This window comes from Populus euphratica, unplaced genomic scaffold (assembly GCF_000495115.2).
Source record: "Populus euphratica unplaced genomic scaffold, PopEup_1.0 scaffold212.1, whole genome shotgun sequence".
In the NCBI taxonomy this organism is placed as follows: Eukaryota; Viridiplantae; Streptophyta; class Magnoliopsida; order Malpighiales; family Salicaceae; genus Populus; species Populus euphratica.
In genome coordinates, this window is record NW_011499976.1 from 585,900 (window position 1) to 611,318 (window position 25,419).

Genomic DNA, 25,419 nt, shown 5'->3' on the forward strand with positions numbered 1-25,419 from the left:
TGAACAGGGTTGTTCATTTTTATTTTGGTATATATTAAATGCTTGGTGAAAGGAGAATTGAGAGATTGTGAACCCCACACTTGAGTGGTTTAAGGAGTATTTATATCTCATGGAAAAAAATAATATTGTTTTGTGTATATATTGAGAATTGAGAAATTGTGAATCCCATACGTGGGTAGTTCATAGAGTATTTATATCTCTTGAATCTTGTCTTTTTACTTGAATGAGGGGTTGAAAAGCCATTTCACCCTTATAATACTAATGAGGAACATATATTTATTACATATGCATTAATGAGGGATGAATATCCCTAATATCAACATTAATGAGAGACAAATATCTCTTACATATATATTAATGAGATGAAAATGTGATAGATTTTGAAAGACTTTTATGCACCTATGGATGTAAATGGACTACAAACTCGCTGAGTAAGTCTATGACATTGTATGAAATAAGTAAAATAGTAATTAACTACACAGGGATGAGATGCACACAACCCCTGTACAATTTGAATCTAAGATAAAAAGCCTAGGTTAAACAATACTCAAGACTGGGCTTAGACTACTTGTCAAGATCCAAGGGTGCTAAGAAATGGGCTTGATGTTTAGGCTCAACACTCAATAGGTTGTGCCTCTAAAATTGAACTCGGGTCGCGAGCCTAGGCCCAAACCTATTTCTAGACCCCTCTAAGGTCAGGGTCCAATATACCATTAAACAATTTTATTGACGGATGAATTTTGTTGGTGTAAGACACACAATTCATCGGTAATATTTTTATTGACAGCATCACTGAAGGAATATGTCTGTCAAAATATTGATCATCGATAATTCCCATTTCTGTTGCTATTTCTGTTAGGAAAAAAAAACATTGACTGTCTTACAGATGATGGAAGCGTGCCAAAAAAAATTTCCCCCCTACAACTTTACCGACAAACTTATTTCATCTTATTTCCAACAGTAAATCGCTGATGGCCAGTCTATTAGTAATTATAGTATGAGCAGTAAATATTTCAGAATTCTCAAAAAAATACCAATAGACTTTATCAGTCGGTAATGTCAACGGTAACTCATCGGTGGAACGTATCCATGAGTGATTGTGGCATAGGCAATAAATTTTTTTCAACTCTATCTAATACTGACAGACCTAATCTGCCTGTAAGGTTATCAATATTTATTTAAAATATTTAAAAAGATTATTTAGAATAAATATTTTTTTCAAATATTATATTGATTAATAGTAAAAAAACTAATTAACCAAATAAAATTGTATTAAACATTAAAAATATAAAAATAATATTAAATAATATTCATCCAAATATTTATTACAAATTTAATATATTTCAAAAACAAAATTAAACTAGAATAATGGTGGAACTGGAGGAGGAGGAGGTTTGTTGTTCCCGAGACTGTACGACAAAAAAAAGGTTGCATATGTATCATCAGCTATCCTTGATATAATGTCTATGATCATTTGACAAAGCTGTTCATAATCCATCAAGAGTCATTCATATTGTTGTTTCAAGACCATGAACTCTTCAGACTAGGTGCTAGATACTGATGGAGAACTTCCAATGGTTGAGACACTATGGGTCACCCGTAAGTTTTCGGCCGTAATGTTGGAGAGCTCATAGACCTAATTTTTATCAGATCCACTAAACTATCCTATATCCATCCAAAAAATTGGATTTAAATCCGGATGGATCGAAGGATCATCCCCATATCTATCCCTCAATTGACTATTATAGGTCATTTGATTTTTTTTTAAATCATCATATTCAATTCAAGAAAATAATAGCTTATAAAAAAAATATTATTGAACAAACATACAATGAAGTGTTGAGCACAGTTGTCCACGAACTGTTGCACCCCTTTTTGGCAGTCTTGACTCTGTACGTGCATCTCTACAAACAACTTAATTGGGCTTAACTCATGTCCAAGAGATATAGCCTATAAGGGAAAAAGAGGTTACAAGTTAAATATATTTATAAGTAATAACAAATTAAGTAACGATATATTTTATTTAAATTAATCTTACCATTCACTTCGCATGTGCATTGAACGAAATGGAGCTGTCAATGTGTGGTCATTGAACCATGAATTTATCTGTTCTGATTATTGGCACTGGACTGTGAGCGTTGTGCGAACCGCTCAAACATCACATGCTTAATATATTATGTCCATATATCCTCCAAGTTGAATGGCGGTTTGAATTCCTGCCAAACCGCCACTTCATTCCAACCTTCTAGATCGTTATCTCTGCCATATCTTTTTGCTTTTTTTATGTGTCATACCAAAAATCATGTAACCTACTTCCATAGTAACAAATTAGAATTTATAGCATAAAATTATAAAACAAAAAATTATATTATTTTTTATGGTACCTAATTAGTACTTAAAAGTGCATTTCTATCAAGAATTTATATCATTATTTTGTACTTGAAGCATTAATAACTCTTTAACTAAATTATGTTTTATAATAACATATTTAATAATATAAGATACCTTTAATTTATGATAATTATTCATTTTAAATACAGACCTATCATATAAATAAAAGAATTGATCGATGAGTTTAAGAACTAAAATTGAAAGGACAAAGAGATGGCCAAACATAAAAAAGAGATGCTAGTGCAATCCAAACTGGAATAGTGTTCGGTAATTGGGTCATATTTGAAGCTTTAGTCTTGGATTTGATTCTACTTTATATGGATGGAAAGGTAAGACATAGGCTTACAACTTTCATGTGGAGGTCTAGTTTTAATAAAACTATTTTTAAGTTTAAATTGTAGCAGCAACAAAGAAGTCTGAATCTGTCCTGCAACCCGAATACGGTTCAGTGTTTGGCCCATATATAGAGTTCTAGAAGTTCAAATGACCTTAATTGTTTTTTCCTAGAAAGTTGAGACAATTTCCTTGAAATTTTATATTTTTTAGTGATTCCAATTCTAACATTATCAAGGATATTTTGGGCAAACAATGGAAGATAAGGATTGTCACCAAGTCAAGAGTTAACCATCCACTCATCATTTAGTCATCAAATCAATAGTTTCTAATTTTGGCCTATAAAAGGAGGCATTTGCCATGCATTTAAGCATCTTGATTTCAAGATCAAGATCATACTCTTGCTTTCTCTCTTTGTATTTTTGTAATGCTTAAATTTTGCTTTTATTAATATCAAGTTTATGCCTTTCATTTCCTTTTCTTTACTTAGTTAACTTTTATCTTATTTATGTTCTTATCTTGTTTATTTATGTTTCTCTCTTTTATTATGTTTAGCTAAGTTTATTATGTATAGGTGAAAATGTTACACTAATGGTGTAAGAATAAATATAGTGTAAACTCAACATGGACTTTAATGTTTAATACTAACATGTTTTGTATTTGTTATCTTGTTCACTCTTTAATACTTTGCTTGTTAAATGACAAATTTAGATTTATTTGTATAACACTTGGTACAACAAATGCTTGACAATTTCATAGCTCGTATTGTATGGTATAATTGACGCCTAAGATGTAAAAGGAACTTGATTTGTTGTTAACATAAGTTATAATCATGAATGTCTAACAACATTTACAAGTATTAGCATTAATCGAATAAGATAACTAATATAATCATGTTAACAATTTATAATCTGATTGAAACCTTCTTTGTGTGTGGTTTTCAATTGAATGATAAGAGTTTATACTATACTTGTTTGACATACCATTAGTGGATCCTCTAACCTTAACATTTGTTGTTATCATTATTTAATCCTTGCTTTAATCTTCCATATCAAAGTTCTCATCAACTTCTTCTTTATTATTATTATTATTGTTATTATTACTACTACTACTACTACTAGTACTACTATTATTACTATTACTATTACTATTACTATTATTATTCTTACTACTACTACTACTACTACTTCTATTATTATTGTTGTTGTTGTTGTTGTTGTTATTGTATTATTGTTATCTATAATTTATACAATTAACCTCCTTATGGTTTGATCCCGGTCTTACCAGGTTATTTATTACTTCGACACTCCTGTACTTGGAAGAAAACATCAATCTTTTGGTCGTGTCAGTACCTATTTGCTGTATGATTCTCCTATACCCTCCTCACAACATTATTGTTCATGCTATCTCACTCAAATTTGTGCTATGTATAAATAATTCATTTAAAATAAAAAATAGTATAAGATATAAAATTATATAAATAATTTATTAAAAATAAGCTAGAAATTAGAAGTTAACACCTATCTGAAATCGTTGAAACCATGCATCGATATTAGATTTTCACTCAGGGTGTTTGGAAACCTGACTCCATTGAAATAATAAAATCTCCATCGATGATTTAAATGCTGATGTTATTGTCTAGGCAAACTCAATGTTTATGAACCTAAAATTAAATAAAATTAATAAAATATTAATTATTTGTTCATAAATTATGTTATAAGTATATATATATATAAAAAACTAAAACCTAAATAAATTGACATTGAAATGTCATCCTTTTATTATGCCTAGTTCTTCGAGTGAATTGATCCCAAGCACATCGTCTTTGTGTTGTGAAATCGCGTTAAAAGAGGCATCATCATAAGTTGGAGCGAGTGCTTATTTGTGATCAGTACTTAAAGATTAGTCATCCTCTCTGCTAGAACAACTAGCTGCAACCGTCTGCTAATGATGTACTGTTGATTTCATTCAACGCACCTACATAAATTTATACAAATAATTATATAATTAAATTTAATTATTTAAAAAAATTCAACATTACCTCCCCTGTATTGAAGGCTACCCACATTATTCAAACATGCAAATATTTACAATAACCACAAACTAATTGACTTTATTAAAAATCTTATATACAATCGTTATCTATAGAAAATTTAACAACTATATATTTTCAACTAACATTTATAGAAATATATAAATGATAATTAAAATTAATAAAAATAAAAAAATAAAAAGCAATAATAGAATAAAATTGAGATAAAATAATTAAATTTAATTCTTTATTTTGAATTATCATTTCCATGATAAATTCAATAATAACAATTAAAATTCAATTAAATTTTCAATAATTCTATTGATGCTTTCACTATTTTTCTTTGTTTAAATATTATAATTCCTTAGTCAACCTAAATATGCAAAAACAACAACAATAACAACAACAACACCAAACATCTTCAAGCCAACACTTGCTCATATTAAATGCACAACCATAACAAAAAAAAGAAAACACTTGTGGAATTATTGAAACAATAAACACTTCTTCAAAAAACATAAAACATTATCCAATAAATGTAAATATAATACATTATAAAGCATCAACAAATTTTTTACATAATTTCAATTTTATTATACAATGAAACATTACATTTAAGTTAATTCAATTTTCCACAATCTAAATATTTCTAAATAACTAGTGAGTTGGGCAATTAAGTTAGGAGAATATGGACTCTTATAAGACCATGATTAAAGGGCAAGCCTTAACAGACTTTATAGCTAAATATTCTTTTAAGAACAATGTTTAAGACAAGCTTGTGTCAATGACTAATCAACTAATCCCTCTAGGTGAAGCAATAATTGATATTAGCTTTATTAGAATGTGAATTATAAGGGCTTTAGATTAGTAAAAATCAATGAAGAAGACATACATATATTAAACACCAATGGCCGGGCCAAGGGGTTAAAAATATGCATATAATAGAAATGTGTTTTCTTAATTTGAATTGTGCTTTAACAATCCATAATATTAGGTGTAAAATAAGTTGATATTGTTAATTAATAATTAAATGAATTGTGTAGTAATGTTGTTGATGAAGTAATTAAATTAGTGATGAGTTAATATTATTGATTTATAATTAAAAAAGTTATGTGGTAATATTGTTGATGAAGTAATTAAATTAGTAATGAGTTGTTATTGTTGATTGATAATTAAATGGGTTATGTAATAATGTTGTTGATGATGTAATTAAATTAATGATGAGTTGATATTTTTGATTTATAATTAAATGAGTTACGTGGTAATATTGTTGATAAAGTAATTAAATTAATGATGAGTTGATATTGTTGATTGATAATTAAATGGGTTATGTGGTAATGTTATTGATGAAGTAATTAAATTACTGATGAGTTAATATTATTGATCTATAATTAAATAAGTTATATATGTAGTAATGTTGTTGATGAATTAATTAAATTAATGATGAGTTAATATTGTTGATTTGATAATTAAATTGGTTATGTGGAAATGTTGTTGATGAAAAAATTAAAATGATGATGAGTTGACATTGTTGATATAGAATTAAATTGTTGATGTGATGATATTATTGACATAATAATTTAGCTAGTGATGAAATGAACATGTAGAAGTGAAGAAGGCTATAAGAACTACTCAGCAGACAGGTTGAGCTAGTAGAACATAAACATCAGGTAGGTGTTTAACACCTTGAACTTTTTAAATTTTAGATATTTAAGTCATTTTTATAATAAATGAAATTTTATGTGGCACGATGATAAATTTTCCATGTTAATTTGTTTTCTAATTATCAACTAATAAACCAGTTATCCTAGTTTTAAACTAGTGTCTTGTGAATGAGCGACTAGTAAACCATTATCATGATTTGGAACTAGTGTCTAATTATTCTAGTTTGGAATTGGTACCCTATGAAATAAATAATTTTAGATTGGACTTCATAAATAATTTTAGATTGGATTATTGATTTGTGACTAGTATTCTAGGAATGTGTTATAAATTTAAAAATTTCTTTGTGAGTAATTAATATATAAATAAAATTTTTAATTTACTCTAATTGATCATGATTAACTTGTAAATCATTGTGCGGATTCATCTCAATGTCAAATATCCTAGTAGCTATGGATAATACTCTTATTATTAGTAGATCTTTTGGTCATTTTAAGCAAAAAAATAAATGCTTTCTATGTATTTTAAAGATCATTTTGTTATGTATATATGAATCTAAATAAACTAGTTTATTTAACTTGTATTTTGTTATGCAGTTATTTTCCAAGAATAATGGTGAAATATAAGCACTTGATTAATATCATTTGTTTAATAATATTATATAAAAGATTAAATATGATTGAAGGAGGAATATCAAATGTATAATTTGTGATTATGTGTATAATTGTTAAGATAATTTTTTTCTTTTAATTTGATAAGATGATTATTCTTTGAATTAATATGTTAGAAAATATAAAATATTGTTGATTGTGAAAATGTTGGAATAAAATAAAAATACTAAATTGTTGAAAGTGGTTTGTTTTAGACTAGTGTTGAAATTGTTGATAACTTGGAATATACTAAATCAAGGAAAACCCTACTAAATTTTTTATAAAAAAAATAATTATGAAATTTTAGATAAATTATTTAAAATTCTAGGGCTGTTAGATACAGAAAGTTTAAGTCCATCTTTTTGGAAAAGATAAAGGTAAATAATTTTTAATTGATATTATTTCAAGAAAAGAGAATGAGAGGACGGATATATTGTTGAAACTAGCAAGCTCTAATTTAATTGAACACTTTTTCGATGTATGAATTGAAATCCTGAAAAAACTAAACATAAAAGATGGATTAATGGCCACCATAGGTGACACAAAGAACAATAGGAGATCTCCTTCTATATACTTACAAGGAAGTTGCTCCCAGAAAAAAAAATGAAACAATTCATGTAACTAGATGAGCAAGAGGATCTTGTTTGGTTGAGAGAGAGTCTTATAGAGACGATATGCCCTGACTTCTTTGTTAAAATGCTTGTCTTCTAAAGAAAACACTTAAGTTTTTTCTTTATTTTTGTTTTTATTTTATTTTTTTAAGCTCATATTTTTTTTATTTTTTTATTGGCTCATTGTTTTCCAAAACTAAATAAAATATACTAAAAAACTAAAAATCTTTAAAATTTTATAAAATAGCTATTTAAAAAATAAAGAATTTTGAAGGAGATATAATTTTTTTTTTATATTTTTAATCTAATAAAATTAAAAAATTGGGGATAGAAAATGAGTTATGAAAATCCCACATAAAGACTTTGTACGAAAAGTTATGCACAAGGTAATTTTATGAAATTTGAAGTAAGTTGTGACATTTTACTTAAAATCAATCAAATGTGCAATTTCAAAATAAAATCCGAAGGTGGTTTCTAAGTTGATCGATTTTTTAATGAGGAAATTCACGAAATTAAGGTCTCAATCATTGGAATAAAAAAAAGAAGCTTTTGTTTTATTTATTTATTTTTTATACTATATAAGATTAAAAAATATTGAAAAACATCCACCAAGGTATATTACATGGTCGCATGGAGTTGAGAGGCGAAGTGGGATCTTTTCGAATAGACAGATAAATATCCTATGTTTTTCCTGACAGGATCAGCACATCCTGATATCAATTCCCATTACCTTGTCCGTAGAAAATCTACACAGCTACTTCTGTGAAAACCAGGAGGCGGCTATTTACTTACCGAATTTTCATTTCCATGACAAAACAAGTCTAGTCCGAATGCCATTCCATGCATCTTACCGTTTATACCCTTTCCACAGATAAAAATATATTATCTTAGTAAGATTTTCTCATTACTCTAGAATTTTTGAGAATTATTTTATTTATTTTTTCAGTAAAATTTCTTACAATGATTTTCTTTTTAAATTAGGGCAAGACATTTTAACCAAAATTATGTTTTGTGTACCTAATATTTCTAGTTCAGCAAATTCAAGACTATTGGATTAAATTGTTTAATGGTTTGTTTGTTTTTGTATTTTAAAAATTTTTTAAAAATTTAATTTTTTTTAGAAAAATTAATACTGTTTTTGGTATTTTTAAATTATTTTAAAAATAATTTTTTAAAAATTAAAAAAATATTATTTTAATACAATTCCTCTAAATATAACAATGGGAACAATTTGATTTAACTATGTGTAATATAAGGATTTTTTTAAAAATATTTTTTTATTAAAAATACATTATAACACAATTGTCTAGTAGTGCCCAGAGAAAGTTGCCGGCATACCTATCGATTCCTACCATCGTCCATTGGTGCTCGGAACGCACAAGTCAACATGAAAACGAAAGCCAGTAATCAAGAACAAGTCAATAAAGGATCATATAATGTGAAACTCTTGGCAAAGGTCAGCTGCAATTATTCATGTAAAATATCCAATAAAACTAAATCCAAGCTTTGTTTCCAGCCATTTGTGTGCGCAGCCACCACATTCCAAAAATCTTACAACCTTGCTTACAGTCAACTGATCTCAGCAACAAAAGAGAGAGACACAGATGCATGAAACATTAAAGAACAAGAGACAGTAAATAATTACAGACTTTACAATTATCAAAAATTGGTAGAGTTTGGACCGTGCAAGCTTCTCCCACCACCTCTGATTCCACCAAATCCCAAAACCTCCTCCCAGTCAACCGCCTCCTCCCATTCAACCTCCTCCTCACTCCCTCTCATCACCATCATCAAGATCCTCTTCGCTTTCTCTCTGGCTCTATTGCTCCCTCGCTCTTCAATCTCCCTCAACACCTCCTCTGCTCTTGCCTCCTTAGCCAATCCCTTAAACCTCATACTCCCATGACTCAACGCAAACAATGCAGCTACACAACTCTCCTGGATTACCTCCGAATGCCCTCCACCACCCTCCCTTAAGATCCCTACCAGTATTGCCACCGCATTCGAATCAAGCATGGCCGATCTCCCTTCATTACAAGCAGCCAAATTACACAGCACAGGCAGCAACCTGCTTGCCGAATCACCAGAATTCACCATACTCAACAACATCGAAACAGCACCGAGTTTGACCAATTTAACCCGGTTACTCTGCATTAAACTCAAATGGTACAACGCCATTGCCGAATCATGGCGTGCTCTCTCACTCTCCGCCTTCAACGCCTGCATCAACGGCTGCAATGCACCTAGAACACCAATCGCCATTCTATTCTCATCCTCTAGAGCTAAACTAAAGAAAGCACCAGCAGCGTGCTCTTGCGCTTCACTAAACCCTCCTTTTAACACATCAATCAATATAGGAATAAAACCCGACCGCACGATTTTCACCTTGTTTGCTTTCTCTAATGACAGATTAACAAGAGAAGCAATAGCATTTGTCTTGACAACAAAATGTCGTGAAGCAATTAAAGCACGAAGTGCAGGGAGTAATCGAGGCGTACAAAGTGAAACTCTGAGTTCTACTTTCGTTCTCGTGATCTTTCGCAGCCAAATCACACCTTCTTCTTGATCACGTAAATCAACACTTTTAAGCTTTTCCACTATCTCATCTTCTTCACGCAAGCACGAAGAATTCGAAGAAGGGTCTTCGGATTCTGTGATCGAATTGGCCGACGAGGATGTGGAAGAATAGCACGCTGGCCGAGTCGCCAGAGGCAAACGAGTGAGCGGACTAGCTGCTGGAGTGGCGGCTGTTTTGACAATCACGGGTTCTTCGGAGGAGCTGGAGTAGAAATGGTTGACTCGGTTAGTCAACTCAGTGTTGGCGTGAGAGAAAAGAACAGGAGGCTTTTCAGCTACTCCCTCAAGGAGCTCCCTCTCGGAAACTCTAATATCTAGACGGTTCATATTTAATTGCATCGACTTTGATGACGAGAATTTCATTTTTTGGCGGACAATTTCCTCGAGAGAGGAGTAATCGGGTGCCCGAGGGTGCTGGATGCCTGAATTATCACACCAGTGGAGAATCGTTGATTTGATGGCTAAATTGGGGATTACTGTGGTGAAATCAGGGAGGATGTTGTCTTCGAGGGTGGGGGTAAAGCCTAAATCGCGGCAAACTTGCACAGATAGCCGCTCGAAGGTTTGGCCAGAGGAGACAACAACAGGGTCGGACATTAAGGATCCATAAATGGGACAGAGGAATTCTTTAGGAGGAGGTTGTTGGGTTTGAGTAGGATTTGAGCGAGAATAGAAGGAGATTTTCCATCTCCGTTTGCCATTTCCACCCATGGCTTGTGGTGGTGGTGGGAAAATGAAAGGGGTTTTGCTCTCTTGGTGTTGGGGATTGAGAAAGGATGCGGCGGTTGTGGGCATGAACAGACTAACAATTCCTGTTTGTGGCTACTGACTGTGCTGGCGAGGCAAGAAGACTTGGAGGCTGCTGCTGTGAGGAGAGCTTTGGAAGATCAGCCATTAGCCACTGGCAATTTTTTTTTTTTTAATTTTTTTTAATGAATGAACTGGTCCTGTTAGCTGTCAAAGATGTTTTAAGTTGCTTTTGCAAATGAGTTTGCTGTTAACGCTCTCGCTGTTGTTTGCTGGGTCGTCTTTCTTCCTACCTTCCTTGCTTTCTTTCCTTCTTTCCTTTTCTAATATATCTTGGAATTATTTTTCAGGGGAAAGCTATTGCACTTGCAAAGTATATACTTTATGAAAAAAATGGAATCTTGGAGCATTCAAGAAAAATGTAGACGGCAACAATTGGCCACTATTCTAGAGGCATGATCTGCTTTTATTTGCGGAAAAGTCGTGTATTCAAATACTACCTTTTTCATAATTTGAACTCAATTTTATTGTAGACTGCAATTATTTTTAGCAAAAAATATTAAAACAAATGTGTATAGAATTTGTTATTATGATCGTGAGGGTTGTTATTTTATTTCGTATGGATAATGTTTTGTCTCAATAATAAGGTTAGGTATAATGCTACGTGCGCGTGTATAAAATAGATGAATATTTATTGTTTTTTTATTTGGTTGTTTGAATTTAACCGAGGGTTATAACTCCTCATCTTTGAGCTTAATCAAATGCCGAGCTTAAATGCTTGTATAATTGACAAGTTATGAGATCCATTATTTTCAAGCTCAGTTAAGCATTAATTCTAGACATCTATGAATCTGGCTAGTTGTTAAACCTATCATCCTTAGACTCTGTCAAACAAACATTGAGCCCCGACACTTATGGACTTGACAAGTTGCTAGACCAATCATTCCCAGCTTATTATCTTAGGGCTTAGACAAGCACTAAGCCCAGATGCTCCTTGATAGATCAAAGAAATTTTTTTTTATCTTGATAGAATCATAGAACAGATATATTTTATCCTAATAGGATAGAGATATTTTGTAGACAAGTCAACCTTTGTCTTACAAGGAAAGGAAGCACTTGGAGGGCTATCAAAAAGGATAATTTATTTTCCTCATCAAAGAGTCCTCAAATAGATTTTAAAAATGGACTTTTTACAGGTAACGATGATGATGATCAAATTGTGCTTTCACCATGGAAGGGTGAGTTAGATTGTGAAAATTAGGAGATTAATGATTTTATTTCGAGCATGGGCATGACCTTCAAGCTTACTAGATAAAACAAGACTTTATCATTGGTTACTTTAAGAGCTAGACCATTATCATTCCTAATTATCATTGGGTTTAGAGCCTTAAAGTTTTGAAAGATTTTTAACAAGCATTCATAGGATGTTGGTTCAAATCAAGTAACTTCCGGAGTTATTGCAAACCACTGATTTCATTGCCTTTATCATCTTTAATTACTATCAGAGTTGGAACTTTAACGTTTTGGAAAGCCTTTAATAGCTACGAATAGAGTGTTGATTCAGTTTGTGCAACTTTAGGAGTTATTAGTAGCTAAGGTCTCCTGCTAAGCTTACAGACTTGACAGAGTAGATGATCCCTAAGTAATGAGGTTATGTTATCTTTTCCAGTCATATTTCTACAATAACTAAAGAAATTATGTTCATATAGGATAAGGTCTTTTGATGACTACCCATAAAACCTTCATTAGAGAAACACAATTCCCTCTTTTCTTTAGGGCCTTAAAGCAGGATAGAAATGTATTATAATTAATGACTAGTAATGTAAGTTTTATGTATATGAATTATATTGTTCAGAATAAAAAAAATGCTTCACACTTTCTAGGTCTCAAAATCTTTCAAAAATGGAATGAATTTACTCTATCTTATGTGATGGTATATTTACTTTGAAAGTAATGAATGTCTCCCTAATATTACGATGCAATTTACCTTGGAAGGGATTGTCATGTTTACTCTAGTACGACCACACCTTTCTTAAAGAATAGGATAGATGTTGAATAAACAACGGGGATGTATATGCTCTCTCCATCAAACCTTCCAAATATAAAATGAATTTACTCTTTCTAGTATGATAGCACATTTACTTTGAAAGTAACAAATATTTCTCTCGTGCCACAACATAATTTACCTTGGAAGTGATTGACATGTTTGTCCTAGTGCAATCACCTACTCTTTCAAAAATGGGATGGACTCTACCTAGACAAAGAGTTTTCTATTCCCTTGGGAATAATGCCCATGAGGCTTTCTGTAAACTAATTTAAAACCACTCAACACCTCTTCCTACTATGAGGCTTTTTAATGGCCCACCACAAATACATCCAAACTAATGGGTGGACATCTGCACGTGGCATCTCTCTTTGTTATCAAAAAGATAGTTCCTCACAAATCCATCAAGGTTAGATTGTCCATCGCCCATACCAAAAAATGCTTTTTAAGTACGTGATCAAGAGACCCCATCTTTAGAGCACCTCTAATGAGAGAAGAAGATGGGCCCCTATCAGAGGATCTTTCTCCTTTTCACTAATATGGCATCCCCGAACCTTAAGGCCTAATTCAAGGGACCTATGTCCCCTATTGCTCTTTTCAGGTTTTAGTTGAAACTTGAACTCCTTGTCAAGAATTGGAGCTCTTATCTTTTTTGAACTAAACCTAGTTTTTCTTGGCTCCATTAATTCTGGTAAAGAAAGAAAAACCCTTTTAATTCTTTTTAAGATGATTCATATAGTTTTTTCTCGGTTCAAATAAGACGTGACTTGAGGTATCTTCTATGAGAGTAGTTTTTTTTTTTTACAGATCAAATGAAGTAAAAGTAAAGGAATGGTAAAAATAAGAACAACTAGGATTATATAAAAAAAAATCCCCTACATCTCTACCATCAGATGAATTTTTTTTTCTTGTCATCACATATATCAAGAAGGCTACTCAAGCACTACACTAGTGCTAGCCATCATTCCATTCCACAAAGCAAACCTCTTACCCATAGAAAGAAACCACCTAGACCTGAGGATCCTCACGGTACAAAGAGGGATACATAAAGATCTTATAAAAACAATAAAAAGGGTTTCACCTGTTATGGGCAAAAGCTTTTTAAAATCTTCATGTGTGATAATTAAAGATTTAAGAGGCTATTAATGAATTAACATTTATTGCATTTTGTTTAGTTGTTTGAAACTACACTTTTCAAGGCTAACCATGAGAGGGTTATGAACCATCGTCCCTAGACTCTACAAAGTGTTAAGCCCAAACACTTGTAAGTATGGCAAGTTACCAGACTCATAGTCTTAGACTTAATGAAGTGCTAAGCACATACACCTCCTAACATATCAACAATATTTTATTTTAATGAAACTATAAATTAGGGATATTTTACTATGATGAGACCATAAATGAAAGATATTTTATCATAATTGATCAAAAATATTTTATCTTAATAAAACTATAAATCAGGAATATTTTATCCTAATAGAACAAAGATATTGTATGATAGGCCAATTTTTGCCCGAGGAGCACCTAATGGACTATGGAAGAAGAAAAAAAGATGATCACGCCAGGTTTCAATTTTTTCATTTTGCTTTAACAATGACACTTATATCTTAAAAAAAAAAGCCCCTAATCAAAGGGATAATTGATTTTTTTCTAAATCGATTCCAATTTAATCACTTGAGAGTTTCTAAATAGATAGAAAAAAAATGACATTTTGCGGATAATAATAATATTCTGCTTGTGCATTCACCATAGAAGGGTAAACGGATTCCAGTGAAAGTAAGAGTAAGACTAGTAAAAGAAAAAGAATATATACAAGTTAGCATGGGAGTAGCCAAGTTGTTCTCTTGTTTTCTAAAAAGAAAAGAAAAGAAAAGAAAAAAGAAAGGCTGTTCTCTCGTTGGACAATTGAATAGATAAACTTGTCAAAATAGCAAGAGATATGGAAACTAATTAAAAAAAAAAAAACAAATGGATAAGAAATCTTTAACTTTCTTTTCTTGCTTCTACAAGGATCATTTGATAATAGCTTAATTAACTTCTTCTAGCTATTCGTAAAAAATAAAAAATAAAAAATAAAAATAAAAACTCTTCTTGCCCTGTCAAGCAAATACAAATATTTTCGCCTCAATCACCCCGCTGCTGCATTACCAGTTAAAAACAAAAGTATAAACTTGGAGATTCAGCCCTCACGTTTTATACTTCATAGATAAACATTTGATAAGGCTGAAGATGTCCTTTTGCAATATATATGTAAATAGTTGTTTAAGATACTGTATTAAGGCCTAAGTTCTTGAAAATGAGAATCACAGCATATAATAATATGTCGAGACGCAATTAATATTGTTAATTCGTAATTATTATTTCATAGAAATTACTGTCGTGGCAAGACATTGTCCTTCCATATTTTTGAATTATTTTTGTGACATATATATATATATATATATATATATATATATAAAGGGATTTGAAAGGAACCAAAGCATTCAAACTCTTATGAGTATGCCAGCCTTAAAGAATTTGCCTTTTCGATCTGTCAAGCAGCAACAAATCGTCCCATGCTGTCGATACAAAAATCTTCAGAAAGCAAGATGACACATGGAAAGGTCTTGACCACATGGAAGTCATATGGCTTCGAATAATAATAATTAAAAAAAAAACGTACATAAACCATTTATTAATGTTGCCAACTCTTCAATCTAGTTTTCTATTTCAAAAAATATTTTATCTGTTAAATTTTTTCATCTTACTTAATTCTCTATTCTATTTCTCAATAAATTAATTAATTAAAAATTAAAAAAATATTTATCGATAAATTCCTGACTTGAGCTTAAGAAATTAACAGGAAAATGAATGAAGTTGAGTTTTTAAAATTAAAATCTACTAACAATCCAAAAACTCTAAATTTTTTTATTCACCAACTCAAATGGATAAGCTTGTTGGGCTAGCAAGAAGAAATCATCCAATACTTAACTCATAAGTCAGTAACAATTAATAAGGAAAAAAGACTTGTGATGCACATAAGTGGCCTAGATCATCGTGAAAAAGTTCTGGATTAAGATTGTTTTCAAAGAAAATTCTTCCTTCTTAGTCGCTTGTTATATTATGTTCTTTTGTTGACTTTTTCCTAGACTTTATATATTCAATCAATTCTTTCCTTACATGGGATGAATGTTAATTAAAGAAAATATTGTTTAAAGAATAAAAAAGATTTACAAATATTTTTTTGAATGCAAAAATAATTACAACTTCAGAGATAATCATTTGAGATAACTATCCTATTCACTAATCACTAAGTTTACGCCGTAATCATGAGAATGAGCGCCAAAGTGGGATAGGCCTGGACAAAACGTGTTGTGACACTGTAAAATAGGGCCCTGCTCTCAGAGCATCTAACACTTAGTGGCAACCACGCGCTTAGAAATAATAGATGTACATTGATCATAGAATTAAAAGTTGCATAATGGCTTTTTTCAGTACTCTTGTAGTTTTTACAGCTACTATTTGAAAAAAATTATTTTTATTAAAATTATTTTTAATAAATGTTAGTTTGATAAAATATATATTTGATTAAAAATATAATTAAAATTAAAGTTAAATAAAAAGTAATTTAATATATTTTATTAAGAATATTTTTCAAATTAAGATTATAAAATAATTAAAAGAATTCATCCGATAAGGATTATAGTTTCCATGACTTCTTGAGCATACAATAACATTAGATAAAATATCATCATAAATAAAATTGAGATTGCAATCAAATTCTATAAATGGTACATCATTATGTGATTTATTTCTAATGTAATTATGTAGTGCCATTAAATAATGTTAAATACTAGTTTTTTAAATAAAACACAATATTTAATAAAAAATTTTAGATTTTTTTATTTTTATAGGTTGGAACAGGTCCAATGTATTTAGGTTTGGGCCGGACCTATTCCAACTCATGAATAATGGAGACGTTCTCCACTATTCTGCAAAGTGAACAGTGAATAGTGAATTTGGGCCGGACCTGTTTCAACTCATGACCTGTTCCAATGTATTCTCCACTTTCCACTGTTCACTTTACAAATAGTAGAGACGGAGAAATCCAACAGAAAAAGAAGAAGACGAAGGGGAAGGGGAAAAGCAATGGAGATGAGAGCGTTGTTTTGAAAATTTTTTGAAATGGTTTTCTCGTCATTTGGCAAGAGAAAAGAGAAGGGATTAACGGGGAACAAGGATGGAAATTTGGGAAATGACAGGATTTTTCTAGATCTGAACAATGAAGACCTCATGTTGTTTTGAAATTTTTTTGCAATAGTTAATTAGCTATGCTATTGGTGAAGAAGAGAGGAGAACACACCTTCACGAAAAACAAATCCAAATTACTTTTCAAGAAACTGAGTTCCAGTCTTAGTTTCAGATGGGATCCATGACAATAAAAGTATGGTTAATATCTAACCAGATGCTTATAAATAGCGTTTTCCTATAAACATAGCCGTAACATCCAACACTCTCATAGTCTACCTAAAAAACTATAGAAATTGCATGATGTATCCTTTTTATATATATACATATCCTTTTCTTTATCAATAAATATGGGTAAACAGAAAGTCATATAAACTTTTCTTTATCTTATAATGTTTTCCTTTTAGTCTATCTATATTTTAATGCTTAGTATTACATTTCAAATCTAGAAATTGGATAATGTTTTAAGAAAAATATGTTTAAAATTAATTTTTTTATATTTTATATTATTTTGATATGCTGATATTAAAAATAATTTTTTAAAAATAAAAAAATATTATTTTAATATAGTTCTAAGTAAAAAACACTTTGAAAAATAATCATTACCACACTTACAAACACCCTCTAAGACTTAGTGAACTGAAGAGGGTGGTTAGGACTTGGAGAGCAGCTTTAAATTGTTGTGAGTATTTGGAAATGTTATAGTTTATTTATTTATTTTTTTAAATCTGTATTTTATTTGAAAAAATTAAATTAATATATTTTTAGTGTTTTTAAAAGTATGTTAAAAATAAAAAAATTATTTTTAATATATTATTCAAGTAAAAAATAGTTGTAAGTATCTGCCATGTTAGATGCTTTAAACTTATTGGTTTCCTTTAATTTCACTTGAGAGGTACCAAGCTCATTAAAATTAAAATAACTGATTTGCAATCCTAATGAAATATTATTTCTATTATTAGGCTATAATTAGGTTAGTTTTCAATATGTTCAAAATTAAATTAACCTAATTTCTATGACAAGTCATATATAAGAAAGGTTTTTGGAAATGCGGTAGTGGTTGCTTTTCAATCCAAAACATATAAAAATAATTTTTTTTATTTTAAAAAAATTATTTTTGATATTAGTACATCAAAATGATCTGAAAATATCAAAAATATATTAATTTAAACAAAAATAAATAAAAAATTTTAAAATTTTTCAAAAATATTTTCCAACTGCAATGCCAAACACTAACTTAGTTTGATTGTCTAAATTTATTATACTCGATGTTGTCTTGATTAGTACTTAAAAGTGCATTTTTATCATGGTTTTATATCATCATTTTGCACTTGAAGTATCAATAACTCCTTAACCAAAGCATGTTTTATAATAATATATCTAATAATATAAGATACCTTTAATTTGTGGTAAATGTCTATTTTTAATGCAAGTCTATCACATAAATGAAAGGATTGATTGATGACTTGAAGAACTTAAATTGCAAGGATAAAGAGATGACCAAACTTAGAAAAGAGATGTCGGTGCAATTCAAATCGGAACATTGTTCGGTAATTGGGTCATATATAGAGCTATATATCTTAGATTTAGGTCCAATTTATATGGATGGAAAGGTAAGACATAGGCCTACAACTTTCATATGGAGCCCAAGATCTAAAAAGGCCATTATCAAGTCCAAATTGTAGCAACAACAAAGAAGCCCGAATCTGTCTTCCAGCCCGAGCACTGTTCGGTATTTTGGCCATATCTGGAGTTCTAGAAGTCCAAATGAGCTGAATTGTTTACACAAGAAAGCTGAGACAATTGCCTACAACTTTCATGTTTGCAACTGACTCCAGTTTTGACGTTATCAATGACGTTTTGGGCAGACAAGAGAAGATAAGGATTGTCACCAAGTCAAAAGTTGGCCACCCACTTATCAATTAGTCATCAAATCAATAGTTCCCAATTTTGGCCTATAAAAGGAGGCATTTGCCATGTATTTAGGCATCTTGGTTTCCAGATCAAGATCATGCTCTTCCTTTCTCTCTTTGTATTTTTTGTAATGTTTATGCTTTGCTTTCATTAATATTAAGTTTATGCCTTTCATTTCCTTTCCTTTACTTAGTTAACTTTCATGTTCTTATTTTGTTTATCTATTTTGCTTTCTTTCATTATGTCTAGCTAAGTTAGTTATGTCAAGGTGAAAAGGTTACACTAATGGTGTAAGAATAAGTATAATGTAAACTTAATATGGACTTTAATGTTTGATACTAACATGTTTTATATTTGTTATCTTGTTCACTCTTTAATACTTTGCTTGTTAAATGAATAATCTTGATTTATGTTGTATAACACTTGGTACAACAAATGCTTGGCACTTTCATAGCCCATAATGTATGGTATAACCGACACCTGAGCTATGAAAGGAACTTGATTTGTTGTTAACATAAGTTATAATCATGAATGCTTGACGAGATTTACAAGTATTAGCATTAATTGAATAAGATGACTAATGTAATCATGTTAACAATATATAATCTGATTGGAACCTCCTTTGTGTGTGATTTCCAATTTAATAATAAGAGTTTATACTATACTTGTTTGATATACCATTAGTGGAACCTCTAACCTTGACATTTGTTATTATTATTGCTTAATCATTACATTAATATTTCATCTCTAAGTTCTCATCATCATCATCTTCTTCTTCTTCTCTTTCTTTATTATTATTATTATTATTATTATTATTATTATTGTTGTTGTTATTGTTGTTTTATTATTGTTATTTATAATTTGTACAAATAACCTCCCTGTGGTTCGACCCCGGTCTTGCCGGGTTATTTATTACTTCGACACTCCTGCACTTGGGAGAAGACATCAATCTTTTCATCGTGTCAAGTTTTTGGCGCCGTTGCCGGGGAGGTAAGTTTTTGTATAAATTATAGTATTTATTTTATTTTCTCTTTTCACTTTTCTTGTATATAACTTTGTTTCTTTTTATTTTGTTTTCTTCCTCCTTCTTTTGCTTTCTTCTTCTCTTTTATTTTATTCCTGCACGTGCATGAGAGTGTGGTCACGTACATCAAGTGGTAGACTTTGTAGGGTATCCTCATCATTTTCAGAAAATATGGCCGAAGAAGATAATCAATCACTTCATAATGAGAATAATGAGAATAACCGTGCTAGAACACTTAGAGACCACATGAATCCCACAAGAACAAGTGCACCATCATGCATAGTTTTTCCTCCTGATGCATCTCGTTTTAATTTTAAACCAGACATTATTCAACTTTTACCTTCTTTTCATGGCTTAGAATTGGAAAATCCATACTTGCATTTAAAGGAATTTGAGGAGGTCTGCAACACATATAATAACTTAAATTGTAGCATGAACACCATTAGATTAAAGCTTTTTCCTTTTTCATTAAAAGATAAAGCTAAAACATGGCTACAAAATTTGAGACTAGGATCCATTCGTGCTTGGGATGAAATGCAACAACAGTTTTTAAAGAAGTTTTTCCCATCTCATAGAACAAACTCTTTCAAGAGACAAATCACCACTTTCACTCAAAAACCAGGAGAAACATTTTACCAATGTTAGGATAGGTATCGAGACTTGCTTAGTACTTGCCCTCATCATGGTTTTGAAACATGGAGATTGGTTTCACATTTCTATGAAGGGTTAACACCTAAAGATAGGCAAATGGTTGAATTGATGTGCAATGGAACTTTTGAAGATAAAGACCCTGATGAAGCAATGGAGTACTTAGACTTGTTAGCTGAAAATGCTCAAAATTGGGACACCGCGGGTACTTATGAGGCACCGAGTAAAACTCAACCTCATACATCTAATGGAGGTATGTACAACCTTAGGGAAGATCATGACCTTTAGGCCAAGTTTGCATCTTTAGCTAGAAAAGTCGAGGCACTAGAATTGAAAAAGAGTGGTCAATTAAAATCTGTTGAAAACATTGTGTGTCAAATCTGTGAAACAAATGAACACTCAACCAATGATTGTCTAACCTTGCCTTCTTTTAAAGAATGTCTCCATGAACAAGCCCATGCTTTAAACAATTTCCAAAGGGCCAACCATAACCCATACTCCCAAACATACAACCCTAGTTAGAGAAATCACCCAAATTTCAATTGGAAGAGTGAGAACAACAATGCACAAACTTCACAACCACCATTTCAAGCACACCACAATTTCCAAAATTCTCATGGATATGCACCTCCTTATGCTCCACCTCCTAGAAGAAATCTTGAGGAAACATTGCATGCATTCAGTGAAAAGCAAGAGACAATTAATACTCAACTTGTTCAAAACATGACAGATTTTAAAGATACTCTTGCTAAATTAACATCCGCTCTTAGTTTCCAAGAGAAAGGTAAGTTTCCATCTCAAACACAACAAAATCCCAAAGGGCAATACAATGCAAATGCAAGTAGTTCCGGAAGCCAACACATGGATCAAGTCAAATCAGTCACTACTCTGCGCAGTGGTAAGGTTATTGAAAAACCCTCTCTTGAACCTTATGAGAAAGATGATGAGTCAATCTCTGAGGGTAAGGAAGGGGATGAATCTGAAAATTGCAAAGAAACGACTGATTCACCACCAGCACTTCCATTTCCTCAAGCCATGACCAAACAAAGGAAAGTCAATCACAATTCTGAAATTTATGAAATTTTCAAACAGGTAAGGATCAATATACCTTTGCTGGATGCTATTAAACAGGTTCTTTCCTATGCTAAATTTTTGAAAGATCTATGCACTGTGAAGAGGAAACTGAATGTGAAAAAGAAAGCCTTTCTAGCCGAACAAGTAAGTGCTATTCTTCAAAACAATAATGCTTTGAAATATAAAGACCCTGGTTGTCCTACAATTTCTTGCTTTATTGGAGAACATAAAATTGAAAGAGCCTTAATTGATCTTGGTGCTAGTGTGAATTTACTTCCATATTCAGTCTTTCAGAGTCTCAATCTAGGTGAGTTAAAACCAACTTCTATATCTCTTTTACTTGCCGATAGATCTGTAAAAGTGCCTAGAGGAATAATTGAAGATGTGTTAGTACAAGTCCATAAATTCATTTATCCTATGGATTTTATTGTCTTAGACACAGAACCTGTTGAATCATGTAATTCATTTCCTGTTATTTTAGGACGTCCGTTTCTTGCAACCTCTAACGCATTGATTAATTATAGGAATGGACTGATGAAGCTATCATTTGGAAACATGACATTGGAGATGAATATTTTCAACATTTGCAAGCAACCTGGAGATGATAATGATTTACAAGAAGTAGATCATATTGATGAATTAGTTTATGATCAATTTGAATCTACTTTAAGTAAAAATGAATTGGATGAAACTGAAGATTTGCAAATGATTTATTCTGAGGAAGAAATCACGAATGAAACAAGCACCGAAAATGTTGATGCGAATCTTTTGTCAACAGTGACAACAGATTCGACATCTGACATCACACCAATCGATGATTACTTTCCTAACAAATCCTTACTTTCTCTTAGTTCAATGCCTTGGTATGATAAAAATATTAATTTTCTTGCTTTAGGAGATTTGCTAGTTGATTGGAGTACCCAAGACAAAGAAAAGTTTTTGAACGAAGTGAAGAGCTTTTATTGTGATGACCCTAACTTATTCAAATATTGTCCTGATCAAATATTTCAAAGATTCATTCCCGACAATGAGGTAAGTAGTGTCATTAAACTTTGTCATTCTGAAGCATGTGGAAGTTATTTCTCGTCAAAAAAGACAGCTGCAAAAATCTTTCAAAATGGATTTTATTGGCCCACCATGTTCAAGGACACACATGCATTCTGCAAAACTTGTGAAAATTGTCAAAAAATTGACACTGGCCAAAAAGTTTTGTTTTATGATTCTCAACTCTATGCATTCCCTAAAGAGCTAAGATTAAGATGGACCAATCCTTATGGGGCCTGTGATATTGAGAATTCAATGAATGACAATGATTTTAAGGAAAATGGACATCGTTTGAAAGCTTACTTTGATAATTTTCCTAGTGAAAATGAATCAGCTGGTTTGAATGATCTTGTAGATAAATGTTGATTATTTTGTTTTTCTCACATTTTCTTTTTTGTGTTTCTTTTTGAGTGGTTTTTGCTAGTTTCTCTCACCCCGGTCAAATGGCGGATAACGGTACTCCGTGACTTAAGTCGGTTCTTTCAGTTTCCCACAATTACTGATATCTGTGTATATATCTATGCAATTCTTCGAAGCTCTCTTCCAATTCTCATTTGAAAATGGACACTAATCTTGAAAAATTGAAAAAGTATTTTCCCGCTCTGCCTCAGAATGCGATTACAAAAATTTACCGTGCTAGATGTGCAAGATTGAGATTGTTAATGAATCATGGAATTCCTGAACATATTCGCTAGTTGATTGAAGCAAAGATCCGATTATCAGGTGAGTCCTCTAACTTCTTCATTTCACACATGCTTGGAACAGGTAAAAGCACTTTTGCAAAGAAGCGTCGTGCAAAACAACTAGATGTCTATCATCGATGTGCTAGATGGACTTGTAATACACAATGTCGTTCTTTAGGAATGGTATCTATAAACCGTGAAGATAAAATACAATTCATTAAGGATGGCCTGAGTAAGGAGTCTTTAGATAATCTTCTATTGACTCTTGAGACGCATCCTAGTGGAGATGTGCATCGTGCAATTCATGATTTATGGCCACTATTTCATAAATAACATGATCGACTTAGTCTTGGGAATCTGACTAAAAAAGACCCTGTTTGCCAGTTTTTAAGAAAACTGGATGGGAAGCCTATCCCCGACCCATATAGGGCGTTTAAGCCGTTCTTGGACGTAAAACCAAGGGAAGATGTGAGCCACAATCACAACTACCTGTACATACACATGCTTTTTTTTTCAAAAGTAAATAAATAAATAAATAAAGAGAGAGAGAGAGTGTGTGAGACTCCAGCTGGCCTACATATAGGTGTTATGATTGCCTTTCTCATTTCTCATCTATAAAACCCTCTCTTCCTTCCTTTCATTTCTACTCAACCCATACATTAAACAAATACAAAAGTGTGTAGAAATGGCAAGTTCCTCAAGTCATCAAATAAGAAATATTTGTGTTTTCGGTGGATCTAGTCCTAGGAAAGAAAAGGAGTTTTTAGAATCAGCAAATCATCTTGGTCAGGTGCTAGCTGAGAGAAAGATTCATTTAGTATATGGGGGAGGCAGTCTTGGGTTAATGGGAGGTGTGTCAATAGCTGCATTTTTAGGAGGTAGTCAAGTTTTGGGGGTCGTCCCTGAAGCTTTGGCACAAGGGGACATCATTGGAAAAACAATTGGAGAGGAACTTCAGGTCTCCACAATGTCGGCTCGAATGAATGCAATGTTTAATCATGCTGATGCCTTCATTGCTTTACCAGGTGGTCTAGGCACATTGGAAGAGATCTTTCATATTTCCTCTTGGGCTCAATTACACATTCACTATAAACCTATAGGTTTGTTAAATGTTAATGGTTATTATGATAAGTTGTTGTCTTTTCTTGATCATGCTGTGGAACAGGAATTTCTAACATCTTCTGCACGACAAATCATAATCTCTGCTACTACTGCTGAACAATTGATTAACCAACTACAATCTTTCATTCCTGTGATTGATCCTTCCATGAGTCGCATAAATTGGTCATCTAAGGAAAGTCGTAAAAAGCTTAGATTGGATTTGAGCCTTCATTTGTGAATTTTTGTGTCTTTTGGTTTTATTATTGTGTTTTGTTATTTCTTATTTTTGTTTCAGTGTGTTTCAGGTTTTGTCAGTGTTCGTTATTTCAGGTGATATCTTCTATACTCTATCTTTCTACCTTAAAACATTGAGGACAATGTCTCGTTTTGGTTGGGGGGAGAGGGTAGTAGTTGATAAAAAAAAAAATTGTTTTTCATTTCATAAAGCATGTGCATAATTGTTGTTACTAAGATGGCAGAGTAAAGGAGCTCTTTTGTTAAAGTGACTCTTGAGACGCATCTTAGTAATCATTCTTAACAAGGTCTATTATAATACTTCCTGAAATATTCAGATTTACAAACTCTCGCATTGTTATCACTTAATTCTGCTCATATACTTATTTAACATGTATTCTTAAACCTTAATTTACACACACA

The 25,419-nt window shown here is 31.6% G+C and overlaps 1 protein-coding gene across 1 annotated transcript; it reads right to left on the minus strand.

Annotated features, from left to right (window-relative positions):
* Positions 1-9,113: 9,113 nt before the first annotated feature.
* LOC105139573 (U-box domain-containing protein 38-like) lies at positions 9,114-11,476 on the minus strand. The gene has a single exon (XM_011046053.1). The coding sequence runs from the start codon at positions 11,049-11,051 to the stop codon at positions 9,339-9,341; it is 1,713 nt and encodes a 570-aa protein (XP_011044355.1). The 5' UTR covers positions 11,052-11,476; the 3' UTR covers positions 9,114-9,338.
* Between the last annotated feature and the right edge of the window lie 13,943 nt (positions 11,477-25,419).